Source organism: Barbus barbus (genome assembly GCF_936440315.1).
Source record: "Barbus barbus genome assembly, chromosome: 45".
Classification (NCBI taxonomy): Eukaryota; Metazoa; Chordata; class Actinopteri; order Cypriniformes; family Cyprinidae; genus Barbus; species Barbus barbus.
This window is the reverse complement of record NC_136723.1, coordinates 18,695,502-18,709,823: the sequence shown is the minus strand read 5'-3', so window position 1 is coordinate 18,709,823 and position 14,322 is coordinate 18,695,502. Positions and strand designations below refer to the sequence as shown.

At 38.4% G+C, this 14,322-nt stretch overlaps 3 protein-coding genes across 3 annotated transcripts in view; 2 read left to right on the top strand and 1 right to left on the bottom strand.

Moving 5' to 3' along the window:
• Positions 1–14,322, bottom strand: part of LOC306864347 (neurofibromin) — a 42,062-nt gene that overhangs the window by 20,098 nt on the left and 7,642 nt on the right. Inside the window, exons 12-19 of the mRNA XM_079408331.1 lie at positions 14,178–14,281; positions 13,447–13,582; positions 12,610–12,672; positions 11,697–11,855; positions 11,212–11,309; positions 10,994–11,140; positions 10,436–10,582; positions 10,107–10,217 (exon numbers count right to left, since the gene is read on the bottom strand). Coding sequence (XP_079264457.1) covers positions 10,107–10,217; positions 10,436–10,582; positions 10,994–11,140; positions 11,212–11,309; positions 11,697–11,855; positions 12,610–12,672; positions 13,447–13,582; positions 14,178–14,281 — 965 coding nt within the window. The remainder of the gene's footprint in view (positions 1–10,106; positions 10,218–10,435; positions 10,583–10,993; positions 11,141–11,211; positions 11,310–11,696; positions 11,856–12,609; positions 12,673–13,446; positions 13,583–14,177; positions 14,282–14,322) is intronic.
• Positions 3,570–4,796, top strand: LOC306864397 (oligodendrocyte-myelin glycoprotein; the record flags this gene model as incomplete). The annotated part of the gene is made up of 1 exon (XM_079408406.1): positions 3,570–4,796. One exon carries the CDS (start codon positions 3,570–3,572, stop codon positions 4,794–4,796), a length of 1,227 nt encoding a protein of 408 aa, XP_079264532.1.
• On the top strand, positions 9,067–10,039 carry LOC306863919 (uncharacterized protein). Its single transcript, XM_079407514.1, has 2 exons — positions 9,067–9,106; positions 9,333–10,039. The coding sequence occupies exon 2, from the start codon at positions 9,342–9,344 to the stop codon at positions 9,726–9,728; it is 387 nt and encodes a 128-aa protein (XP_079263640.1). The 5' UTR covers positions 9,067–9,106; positions 9,333–9,341; the 3' UTR covers positions 9,729–10,039.

Here is a 14,322-nt window from a genome sequence, read left to right as displayed (position 1 = left end):
CATCCTGGATTTCAATGAAACGGTCCAATATCCAACCCACTGAAACAGAAGAGTCTCGATCAGACTCGATAAATCAAGAACCTACAGTGGATTCAATGCCAAAGGAAAATTACACCAATAATGATCTAACCGAGACGGACAAACCAACGCAAAACTTGAGTGGGCGCAAACCAAGTACAACAACTCATATAGCTACAACTAGAACTGTTTCACGAAAACCCAAAATGTTTATTTTACCAAGACACAAATCAGCAAATACCGCAATAGAAGATGACACGAAAGCTCGCAGAGGTATTTTTGGATTATTCTTCACTTTTGGGTGCCTCATGTTGCTGATAATAGTAATCTTGCTTCGGGTAATATGGAGAAAATGGCAAGCCCGGAACTGCGGGAGCAACATGTGGGTAGCAGGTCCTCCCCTCCTGTGGGGAACATATCATTCAGTCTTGCAGAACAGCAGTTCACACCCTGCAATACAGATGAGGAAAGAGTACAGCAAAAAGACAAAGCAGGAAAATAGTGATGTTTTTGAGACTATCGCCCTCAAGCAACAACACAAAGACCTTGTATAAACATGATGATGTCACAACCCAGAGCACTCTCTAATACTTACCCTCAACATGACAGCATTTTCAGCTAAACAAATTCTAGACTCCTCAGCGAGTCAAACTTCCAGACAACATATTCGTGTCTTGCATATGCAAACAACTTTACATGAACAAATGAGTGTTTAATGTATTATACACGTTAAGATAATTTTTTAATTGTTTTAATAAAAAAACATTTATAAACATGTGTTTTAAGTAATATTATTATGATTCGCTAAAACAAAGAACTTGTTGAAAAATGTTTATTTACTTTATAATATACAACGGAAAGTAGATGTGAAAAAAAAAAAGTATATATCGTGGCAATGACCATCTTCTCTAACCAAAGACCTCCAGCTGACTTTCCCTTTTGTCACTAAAACACAGAATCATTCGAAATGGAGTGGGGATTTGTGTTTGATGAACAGATCAATGAACTAAGAGAAGAAACTAGACAGCACATGTAAAATAAAAGATGAGTGCAGATGGATTTAGCTAAATTGTCTGACTATGCAATTTCTGCTCGACACACACAATATAAAGCATCATGCACTCACACAGAGAGCAAAGCTACATTAGTAGGCAGAGGATGTGTCATTTCTGGGCAGCATTAGCAGGCTCTGAAAGAATGAAGCGATTGAGGAAGAAAGAGGGAGAGGAGGAGAGAGAAATGGAGAGTGGCACTGAAAAGGTTCTGTGCTCTTTTGTTCAAAACGCACACACACACACACCTGCCCCGGGCAAGGACACAATGGTGAGGAACTTTAAATCAGTTACCAAAAAGCGTGCTAGGAATGATACTACACTAAGAATTAAGAACTGCTTCATTAGTGTTTTAATTTAAACACTGAATTTTACAGTATGTGCTGATTGTATGGGAAAATCTGAGAGGAACTGATTAAAACAGTACGGTACTCTTACTGATAGACAACAGCATAATCAGAATAACAAAATTCATAAAATTAGGACTACTGAAATTACTAGAACATTTCTGCAAGATAAGAAATTGTTCATTTTAGAATTTTTCCCAGTTGGACTTAGTATTTTTCATCAGCCTCCATCCCAGTAATTTAAAACTTAGACAAAACATGCTCAGACCTGAATTACAGGTTAAGTGTTGCTTAATGACTGAATAAAGAATGAAAACAGGAAGGAGAGGGAAGGGGAGAGAGCAGAAAAGAAAGCAGAGGAAATGGATGCTGAATGAGGGAATCTTAAAGAGGAAACAGAGATGTCAGCACTTCCTCTCTCTCTTTCTTGTACCAGGGCATGGACTCTACTACATCTCCCCTCCCTGCCTCTCTCTCTCCTCTGCTATCATAGAGATCCCAGGAAGGGACCTGCACAGAGAAAGACGGGACTTAGATTTTACTGCAGCATAAAACAAGAATAGCATAAAAATAAGAGATCAGAGCTGTGTTAATCTGAAGATCAAGCAGAAAAAAAGAGGTGGGGGATGGAGAGAAACTGAAAGACAGAAAGAGGACAGGAAAAACGAGCACAGAGTGATGACAAGGAGAAGGTAAGTAACTCATAATGCAGCAAGGTTTGCCTAACGAAGGATTAGACTCACAATCACACTTTTTCAGGTTGTGTGGCATGATATGAACAAGCTTTTATGCACATTATATATAAATGCTGATTTTTTGAAAGCACGTGCTTAGAGAGTCAAGCAGAACTAGGTGCAGGCAGATCTGCAGAGCCACTGCATGAAGACCTTCACATCTCTGCTGTACGTTTGCATGTGTAACAGTGATTGTCAATCTCAGAATTTATGCCAATGCTTTGACTAGCTTCGCAGCTGCAAACAAGAGGCAGAACACATAAAATACAATTTCTGCTATCATTACCAAAGATTACTATCAACACTAACTATAATCAGCCTGACATCTTACTATATTCAAATTCACTAAAGTTCAGACTCGTAGTCTTTAGGTGGCATCAGACACACTATAATGAGATTCACTGAGGCCAGACACTTTTATCCTAATCACACAAATTGCATTACTTCAAATAGCCAAACTCATTGCCATCACTTTCTGTAATCAGACTCAAACAGTATAATCAGACTGTTTTAACACACTGTAATCAGACACAAATTGCATTATTCAATACAGTCAAGACTCGTTTGCATCACTCGCATTAATCAGACTTACTGTCGTCAGACCTAATCAGTCACTCAATAATCAAATTTGGACTCACCATAATTATGTAGCATCAGACACACTGTCATCAGACTCACAAAGGACAGACATTACATTTCATCTTAGTTATGAGACTGTTTACACTCATAAATCAAACAGATCGCATTACTCAAAATAGTCATTGCCTTCACTTATTACCAAATTTATATACTCAGTCCGTCAGTAAAAATCACACACAAATAGCATAAAATAAATAAACGTATCATCACTCACATTAATCTGACTTACTGCCACCAGTCACTCAGTATAATCAGATTCACTACAGTTTCACTATTATTCACCAAGTCATTACTTGCTATACAACACACTGTTATCAGACTCATTTTCATTATAATTAGATTTCTATCACTTACTATAATCAGACCCAAATAGCATTAATGAATAAACTTTCCACCACTCACATGAATCTGACCCAATCAATATAATAAGATTCACTAAAGTTCAGACTGATTGTCATTACTTGCTATACAACACACTGTTATCAGACTCATTTTCATTATAATCAGATTTCTATCACTTACTATAATCAGACACAAATAACATTAATATAGTCATTGCCATCACACAGTTCATGTAATCAGACTGTAAACTTTAAACTTTCAATATATTAAACAGACTCACTTAAAAAAAAAAAAAAAATCAGTCATGGACATTAGTACTATACTTCAAACACAATTAACTTTGGATGCATCCTGCATATAGCATGTAAAAAACAAACAAACAATCATTCAGCAAAAATCAAAATTCTCTTGCAACTGTCTACAGGAACGCAATAAAGATGCCCATGTGTGCAGCGATGTCCTGCCTGCTCTTGCTGTGGCTGACGTGTACTTACGTACATGCAGAATGTCCCACTGTTTGCTCTTGTAGCGAGAGTCATCGGACAGTTGACTGTTCCTGGAGGGGGGTTAGGCATCTGCCGGTGGGCCTGCAGCGAAACGTTCAATCCCTCAACCTGACCCACAACCGGCTATCTGACCTGGACCACCACCTAAGCTCTTTCACACATCTGCGCATTTTGGACATCTCCTACAACCGTCTGCTTCACTTCCCAGCCTCGCTGCCACGGGCATTGTGGGAAATCAACGTCTCAGGAAACCGTCTGCGTGTACTTAACAAGGATGACACGGCGTACCAGTGGAACCTCAGAGTTCTGGACTTGTCCGTCAATAAGCTGGAGCGTGTGATCTTCATCAACAACACGCTCCCCAATCTGAAGGCTCTCAATCTTAGTCATAACAAGTTCTGGACGGTACCTACCAACATGCCCCAAAACCTGGAGGTGGTGGATCTATCCCATAACACTCTGGTCCAGATCCTGCCAGGGTCCCTGAACCGGCTATACAGGCTGGCTCGGCTCTACCTGCACGCAAACCGCTTCACCGCGGTCAGGGAAGGGGCATTCGAGCATCTGCCAAGTCTGAAGCTCATCACTCTAGGGGACAATCCCTGGGCTTGTGAAGAAACTGCCAATATCAGCCACCTGTTGGTATGGACCAAACACACTTCGGCACGAGTGTTGGGCTGCCCCTGCCACACCTGGTACACCTGCGGAGAGGCTCACCTGTCCAGGACAGGGAGCTGGCACTTTGGCACCTACACGCTGTCCCCATATGACTTTGGAACCGAGGAGCCAAGCCATCCATATGTACAAGTAGTCACCACACACTTCTGGTCGGGGACGTCACTCCTAAACACTAGGGATGACCAGACAGGATCTAGAAGCACCAAGGAACAGGAGTCTTTCAGAAATGGCCTTCTCTTTACCTCAACTTCAGAGGCTTCCCATTCTACTACTCATTCAACTACAGAAGGCCCAGTCACAACAGGCGACTTCGTCACCACCATCTCCACCACCCGCAGAACCACCACTCTCCGTACGCGGAGTGTGAAGAGACCCAATCAGAACCTCAGGCGAAACACAAGCTCAGGATGCAGTGCGGGTTCACTCTACACATCAGTCTGCTGTACACTCCTCCTGATGGGCATGACACAAGGGCTCTGAGGGTCAGCCGAGTCACACGGTCCTTCGATCAAACTATAAATTCATGTTAACAAATGGATAACATGCTCAGCATTTTCAAATAAGGTTTATGTTTAACATATTATGAAAACATTAAATGGACTTAAAACTTCCAAAACAGAACAGTTTCAAATGTACCAATGTAGTGGAGCAACAAGCAAGATTACTGGACATACAGGTTCACATGAAATGGGTGTAGAAGCATTTCATATGTTAATCAGATTAACTTCTGACAATCCTTTCGGTTTTAAAAATTAAAAGTTAAATGCATGATTCTGTTAATACTTCTGCTTTAATAAAAACATGAACAAAAAGCATTCTTTTTTTAATCAAAATTCTGCACTGTTCAATAAAAACTTTTTTTAAATTATAAAATCAATATAATGAAATATAATGATTTTCATCATATTACATAGCCATGTTAAGATGCAATTCAATAAAGAAATATGCTTTCTGTCCACATAAGTACGGTGGCCAGTAGTGCACAACGAAATTAGCACAACAAAACAGAAACAAGCCGAAACGCAACAAAATGAACACAACACAGTGGAAACAAGCTGCAACGAAATTAGTACAACACAACGGAAACTAGCCGCAATGCAGTGAAATGAGCACAACACAACGGAACCTAGCCGCAACTAGTGATCGACCGATATTGATTTTTTTTTATAACCGATACCGATACCAATTATTTGCATGTCTATGTGCCCGATAACCGATATGCAGAACCGATATTTATTTACTGTTATAAAGTAAATAAATGACTGCGTGAAGTAAGTCCATACTTCATTTTGGTTTTTGGTTTTTCCTCCTTTCAGTCATCTTAACAAAAAATGTTTTGAGAATTAGCAGTCTTTCATGCAGGGCTCTAGACTCATTCTTCCCACTGATCTCACTTTTGCGCACGAGCACATAATTTGGTTGCAATTTGTTTTTTGTTTTTGCTACAACATTTGATTAATCAATGCATGCTGATGAACTTTTATCATAGTTTATAGTTATATGGTAACGAAAGTTTTCAACATTCAACTCGTTCTTTTTCATCTGTATTATTTGTGATTTAAATTTTGTGAACAGGAATTCCTTTTTTCGTGCGCTTTTTACTTTCAAATTTGCGATCTTGGTGTCACATTTTACAAGAAAAGATCATTGTCTGTTTTGCTTATATCTATACACCTTTAACTTTTTAAGACTAAAAAAAAAGATGGATTCATTGTTATTCTTAATTAAAAAGCGCAACAACAATAAAACAGTACGTTGACAATGACAAACTCTTACATAACATTTATCAACAAAAACGAATAAGACGAGGCATGGCATAGGACACACCACATGCTGTACTATATACCTAGTATATTACAGAATGTTTAGCAAACTCTGAGGAAGCAAATAAATATTAATATATATATATATTTTTTTTAATTAAGGAAAGCCTCCATAGCATAACCTGAGGTAAACAGCAAAGATAACAAGCTTCTCAAAACGAAAACAAAAAGAAAAGTAAAACTAAACTGGCTGTAGCTGACAGGACTTGCATGTTTTTTCTACAAGAATACCACCACGATCACCTTCTCTGGTTTAAGAAGCGGTCTTTTACTTTAGTTTGAAAACAAATCCATTCGTTGCGCTCCATCCGCGACGCGCACCTTCACGCTCGTGCTGACGCGGCGAGTATAAACCAGGCTCTACCCACTAAGCACTCGTGCTGAAAGCACCTCTCTTCACGTGATCAGTGAAATCTGTCTCCTGCGGCTGGCAGCGCGCGCTGTATGAAGCAGACGCTTTGGAGTAGCGCAGACCTGGCACTCGTACAAATGCGACCACGTCAAATTTTAACTCGCAAACAATTACCATTTTGGTCGCAGTCTAGAGCCCTGTCATGTTAAATTTAATCTTCGTATTACAACAATAAAAAAACATTTTATTTATAAAAAGCTTTAGCAGCAACACTAATATTAGCAGTAAGCAAAATGAACATAGAAAGTCTAATGTTGTCAAATGGAGAAAATAAAGGAAAGGAGTCATAACTTCATTTTTAACTACAGTTTTAGTAGGTTTATAAGCTGTTTAATAGGATAAAGAGTGAAGAATAATTCACTGGATAATGTTAATCCACGGAATAATATTCTCTGGAATATTGGAATATAACAAGCATTGTATTTTATTGCATTTCTCAACTGGCATGCTCTAAATTATGCTGCTGACAGCGCGGTTTATCTATGCCTTTACACAGAACTATAGGTTACTCAAACTGCGATCGATCGCGGAGATAATAAATAATTAATTTCCATAAACATCTATTAATTTAGATGTTTATAAACAAAATAATGGTTATATAGTAAGTGTTAATACAATTTAGGGTGCTTCAAAAGGCCGTGCTGAGCATTTCTTGAGCATCAACCCGCTGAGTGAACTGCAATATGAAAGCGGCTTCACGAGACTAATGATGAGCATATAGACAACAGAGAGAGAATTACATTCAATGCTTTTCTTTCCAACATGCAATCATTCATGGCTGTATTATTTAATTCATGCAAAGTTACGTCTTTATTGGGAGAGGACTTGACGGATTATCTATGTGACTCCGACTTCACGAGACTAATAGACCACAGAGAGAATTAAATTCAGCGCTTTCATTTCCACCATGTGCTAATTCATGGCTGTGTTATTTCAGGCAAAGTTATAGCCTATCTTTACAGGGACAGGGCTTGACAGAGTATCTTATTTATCATATTTCTTAGAGCCAAGTTGCATTTAAACTATATATCAGGCATTTATGTAATACATCTAATTTGTGCATTAATGCCTGTAATATTAAATAGTTTACTAACTACAGCAAATCAAGTACCTGCACGCCGTTGCTGTCTCGTCTCCCCTCAGATGCGCTGCAATTGCGATCCTGCGCGCAATTCTGAAAACGTCCACAAGATGGCGGTGTTTATCGGGGAATCCGATATTACAAAACCGATATCCGATTATGGAAAAATGCTTAAATATCGGGAAAAATATCGGTAAATCGATATATCGGTCGATCTCTAGCAGCAACACAACGAAAACAAGCCGCAACGCAGTGAAATTAGCACATCACAACAGAAACAAGCTGCGACGCAAAGGTTTTAGCACAACACAGCGAAATTAGCACAAAACAACTAAATAAATTCAATGCGTTGTGTTATGGAGATTTCGTTGTGCTGTGCACTACTGGGCCACCGTACATAAGGGTACAACTATATGGCATTTACTAGCAAGGGTTAATCACTGATGGTAACCAGCCAAACTTTCACCACTTGGCTACAACATATTACATATTACTTGTACAACATAGGCAAAACAAATTCCATTTGAATGTCTTTTTTTTTTTTTTTAAAAGAAAGCAATAAATCGGTCACTAAAATGACCAGAAAACTACCTGCCATGTTCCAAAAACAACTAACATTACACTTCAGCTCCCAAACAGCTGGTAATCCATCTTCACAACTACCTTAACCAGAAAAACTTCAAATGTAGCTTTAAACCTGATGTTAACAGGATTTTCCAGCTGGGAAAGCAGGGTTTATTTTTCTCAGCATCATGCTTTCATTATCATGGTTGACTCTTCAGACAGAACACAAAACCTTTAGAAAGCCTGTTATTACTAATGACAGTGATAAACTGTCAAGTAAGGTTACCCACGCTGCAAAAAATGCTTTTCTTGTTTAGATTTGTTGTCTTGTTTCCAGCCAAGATATCAAAAAATTCTTAAATCAAGAAAGATTTTCTAGACAAGTAATAATTATTGTCTTGTTTTCAGAAAAAACTAGTCAAAATAAAGTGAATTTTTGCTTAGAACAAGCTAAATAAAAAATTAAATTAAAAAACATAATAATTGACTTGTTTTTTCTGAAAACAAGAAAATAATTTTTACTCGTCTAGAAATTCCTTCTTGATTTAAGAATGAATTTTTCTTAATTTTTAGAAACAACACAAAAAAATCTAGGTAAGAAAAGCATTTTTTGCAGTGCAGCTATGTAGGAATATAAACTTTACAACAGAAGATTTCCAAATATATTTAGGTCTTATTTTAAACACAGCAACTCAAGCCAGTCTTCCAATTGTCACAGTGATACCTCATGAAAAACAAACTATTTGTTAAACAAAAGGAAATCTAGTCATCATGATCTTTCCATCACTGACCCTCCTTTTTGAAGAACCATGTGACTTCTTCCACGGGTGTCATTATTAAAAGCGTCAGCATCTGTTTAGAGACACTGCACATCACCGCTCATCAGCATTATTTACGTGGAACACCGCTGGTGAGTACCCGGGGAATGTTTACAGCTCTAAATTATTTCTTTGGACTGATGCAAAGTGTTCACAAATTAATATTAAATTCCGAATTATACTTAACCTCTATAAACAAATTAATCTTGTATCTGAAAAAAAAATGCTGTGTTAAACACCATTATGGAGCTAGTAAAAAAAAAGAAAAAGTGCTTATACTTCTATACTGATATGATTTTTGTGTTATGTTCTTCTCAGATCAGAGAAATGGCTCTAAGAGTGGACATCTGCGTGGTTCTGCTTGTTGTGATGTTCGGCTGTATGCAGGTCCTTAGTTCAAGCACTACCGCCGCCGCCACCACTGCCAAAAACGGTGCTAATCTGAATGGGAACGGCGCCAACCAGAATACGAACAGCAACAGTTCAACCAGCACCTCCACCAGCACCTCCGCCAGCACCTCCGCCAGCACGAATGGGACTATGAAAGCCACCACATCATCCAGCTCCAATTACAACACAAATGAGAATGCTAAAACAACTGTCAGCACCTTCATTGGCAGGCCCCCCTCTTCCTCCGCTTCCTCCGTGATTAGCAGCTTCAAACTTCTGCTGCTTGCATTCATGACTTTGAGCTTTCTCCAGATGATACAGTGACCATCAACCTCCCTTGTGCTTTGAAAGCAGACAATAATGTGAGATTCTTTGTAGTGACTTAATAGTCTTTCTGAAATGCTATCAAACTTTCGTAGATGTTACACAGCTTGTAACAAACAGCTTTTTGCTTAATATTAACGGAACATATTTCAAATGTGAAATTTTTTGGTACTATTCGCAACCACTGTGAAACAGGCATCAGGGTTTTTGTTTTGCTGTCAAATCTTCATAATTTAATCAACAAAGGTAAATCTATGCATCTGTAAGCTGTTGTTAGTTAACTGATTGATTTCAGAAGCAATAAAACTTTGAACAAAAGAACAATGTGTGCCTTTGTAATTCTTTTGCAACCATCGGTCAGGTATCATGAAGTCTTACCTGCGAGTTACATAGTAAAACACAGGGTTTCCGTTCTTTGAAGTTCCAGCCTGGTAAAAGATGTTAAGAGTCTTCAATGCTTTAAACTCTTCTTTTTCATGCACCTGGTGTCTAAAGAAAAATAAAAAACAGTTATGAACTGCAAGGTAAAAGTGTAGCTTCTGCTTAAAATAAGAATAAAATTGATAGAAAAATAAAAATAATTCAAACTGACAAGTAGTATTTTACCTGTTACAAGAATGTTTAGATTTTTTTTTATTGGAAAAGTAGACAAAAATACCATGCATAGTGGGAAACTATAATAAAATATACAGTGCAGCCTTTTCTACCTTGTCATAAACTCCTCAAATTTGGAGCTGGTGAGATTCATGCTGGACCAATGAGTATCTGCAACAGGTTTGTGCTCTGGGGGACCCAGGTAAGCAAGCAGGGTAGCCATCTTATCAAAGGGCCTCCTTCCAACTGCTTTATGATCCCTGAAGTTTGGAAAAATATTCTCTCATTAACGGAAACTTTACTGAGTATTTGAGAATCATCAAAAAATGTGTGCTTGCATCACAATATTTTACTGTAGGATAAATATAAAGGATGACAAAAAATTTACAACCCAGTCAGTCAAAGTGATGGACGATGATAATGTTTACAACTAAACAGCAGTCCCTTAAAGACAGTGTTTTACCAATACAATCAGATCAGAGAGAAACAAGTTGAGAAGGGAAAGTAAAAAATGCAAATCAGTTCCCAAACAAGCATAGAGATTTGAATGAGCAGAATTCCAAGAATCTAATCCCAAGAACAGAAACTGCATTTGCACTTCCAATAACAGTCTCTCTGATACGGACCACATGAGCTGGATGATAACACAAGTCTTTCACAGACCTGCTCACCTGTTACTAGACAAATACTGGCCAATTTTCTCTTGGTTGTTCCACAGCAGCCTGTGCAGGGCCAAAACATTGCCATCACTAATGAAGGACAGGCTGTGGTTGAGAGAGTCACTTGCCGGGCAGTCAGAGGCGATGTCCAGGAAAAATCTAGAAGAAAACCCAAAGTTTAAACTAGCTGGTGGCGGGATCTAAATCCTGAAGATGGCGAATTGCTTTACCTTCTGGCTGCATCAAAATTACTCTTCACAAAGTCATTAAACGGCCTCATGTGTTCCTCTTTTGTGAACAAAACATGGTTGGCAATACTTTGCAGGATCTAAGGACAGATGACAAATGAAATATGAGTCGGCATAAAGCAGAAAACTCCAAATCTTTCCATTTACACTGATAATAATCTTTCATAATATATTTTCTATCATCAAGCTGCCATTTTTGCAATAAAACACTCAAGGCCATGCACTACAGTGATTTTACAACTATGAATTCGTTTTAGGAATTATTGCTACAATTATAGTGGCTTATTGATTAAATAAACCCTGCTAGATAGTTGATCTATTGGCTTTCCAGATCATGGACCTGGTAGACCGTTCTGGACCAGCAACGAAGCAGCAAAAACCAACTTGGCCAACATAAGTTGGTTTTTCAGCATATACAACTTTTATAAAATAAGTATTAATCTCATCCCTATGCCAAAAACTCTCACCTTTGACATGAGTTTAAGGCCCCTTTCTATCCTGGGTGGAGGCTTTTTGTCGAGAATCCCAGCCTCATATGGAGAAACTATAGCCGGGTTCACGAAACGCAGAAACATGGCACTACCTACAGCTCCAATACTGTTCTGTGGGAAACGCTGGCTAACCACCTAAACCCAAAACACAGAAATACACAGGAACGTGAAAGGAGGATTTTATGGCTGAGGTAACGTGATGCTATTTCATTAGGACAGTTCCAAATTCAGAACCAAAATTCATAATAACATTAATATATCTGAATATTTTCAGGTCAGATCATGCTAAATTCTCAAATATTGGAGGTATAATTGATCATATGGCGATATCTGTTGAGTAACTAGATAACATGAGATTCTGTGAGGGAACTATCTGAACGAAATGGCACCAGAGGCTTCAGAGTTAAATTGTAGAAAGCAATTTGAAGCCGTTAAACAGTCCAATGATGGCGGAGGTCTTCACCAGTGACCTTTAAAAGTGTTAGAGAAGAAAAAAGGGAACAGCAAAGCATTTAAAATGGCACCACAGTTTTACTCAGAATAAACGTTTCAGGCTGAACAGTTAAGTATAAAATCATTCTGGCATTCAAAAAGGGCAAAGTTCGTTACCAAATTGCGTTACCCACAATGCACCACTGCATTCAATGCCCTGATCATTTCCAACCCTCAGTCCTGAGAGTGACGGCTCATGCAAAGATGATGGCCGGAGCTACACAGTTTGTTGTTTTTTCCTGGTGCTGGTGCTAAGAAGTACATTCAGTGAAAGCTTCAGCTTGCCAAAAATCAGGAAATTAGTAGACATGATTTGATGTAATGACAGTAATGCAGGCCAGAGGTGCACAAGAGTGGATCGAGACAGGAAGCAGATACGTCCGCCATTCACACTTACTGCTTTCCTCACTTCCTTTCTGTCTTTGACAGATGCTTTAGACAGGAGAGAGTGACAAGTAGCCTACAGAACAGAAATGAGCACAAACAAGTCATGGCACAAGCTAACACACACACACGCACACGTTTTCTACCTATTTAGGCCATGGAAAGGTTTGGAGTCTCTTATGCTCACCAAGGCTGCATTTATTTGATCAAAAATACAGTAAAACTGTAATATAAAAAAAAAATAATAATAATTTAGAACAGTTCAAAATAACTGTTTTCTATTTTAATATATTTAAAAAATGTAATTTATTCCTGTGATGGCAAACTGAATTTTCAGCAGCCATTACTCCAGTCTTCAGCGTCACATGTTCCTTCAGAAATCATTTTAATATGCTGATTTGCTGCTAATTTTCTAAAGCAACTGACCTCATTCGGGAAACAAAGAATTCATTTCTTTATAAATCATTTGTAAAACCATCCTTTTGTAAATGATCACACTTTAAGGCAGAAATCTAAGAATGGTTTTATGAACTATTTACACAAATTTGTTCAGTGCAGAGTCTATGTGGCCTTCTCTTCATATACACAGGAACTAACATCAAATTTGCATTTGGAATAAGCTATTGCATCTAATTACATCACAAAGGTCATTTTTATGAGCTTTTTGATAAATTGTGCACAAATAAGACCAGAACGTAAATTTAGATTTTTTTGTTGGCTTTAAATTGTTCTATTAAACAATCAGTCTCCATAGCAAAACTGAAGCATATTTGACATTAGTAATATCATCACACAAACTCAGGCCTCTTTGCACACCAAGGAATCACCTCAGAGATTTCTTCAACCTCACCTGAAAGAGACAGTGACAGACGCTACGGAGCTGAGGCGGAAACTCGCCAGATGAGCTGATTATGGCCTGAAAGAAGCGACCGGTCATCCGTAAAAGATTGCGCTGGTTCTCCTCCAAATTCTCACCGGTCTCAAGTCTGCAGGAAGAACACAAGCGAATCATCATCTCCAACCAGAATTTGAACACCACATAGGCATGTTTGCTGTATTTCATAGATAATGCAACACTGTTGAAACAACACAGCACTAAGAGAGTCAATCAAACATTAAACTATATTTACATCACAATGAATTATTAATACGTTGACGCAGGCTGAGTAGGAAAATACCTTGATTTCTAAACACCAACTGAAATGCAAGAAATGAACCACATTTATCTTTATTAACCACACAGAACACAATGTGGTCAGTGAAAACCAGTTTATCCTCATAATAATAATTAGTTACATTTATATAGCACTTTTCTGGGTACTCAAAGCGCTTTACATAGAAGGGGAGGGGGGGGGGGATCTCCTCAACCACCACCATGCCAATTGAACCTCTATTTAAATTAGTCTGGGTTCAATTCTCTTTTACTTTGCGTTTTGTTCATGATTTTGGGATGACAGCATGTTTTGCAATCTGTCCATGATGCTTCTTCTTAATTTGCCTAGCTTTTATCAAGTGAAAGGTGAATTTGCACCGACATTCCAGTTGCGAATGACTGATTTAAAGGTTCATTTGGACAGATACCTGGTGGGATCCACCTCAAAGCTCAGCATCTGCCACTCAGTGCTCGTGATCACTGTCCTGAGCAACGGCTCCAACAGCTTCTGCAGATACGTGGCCCCGTACACCTGAAAAAAAGAGTTTCCATGAGTTCCCAAGAGGGAAATTC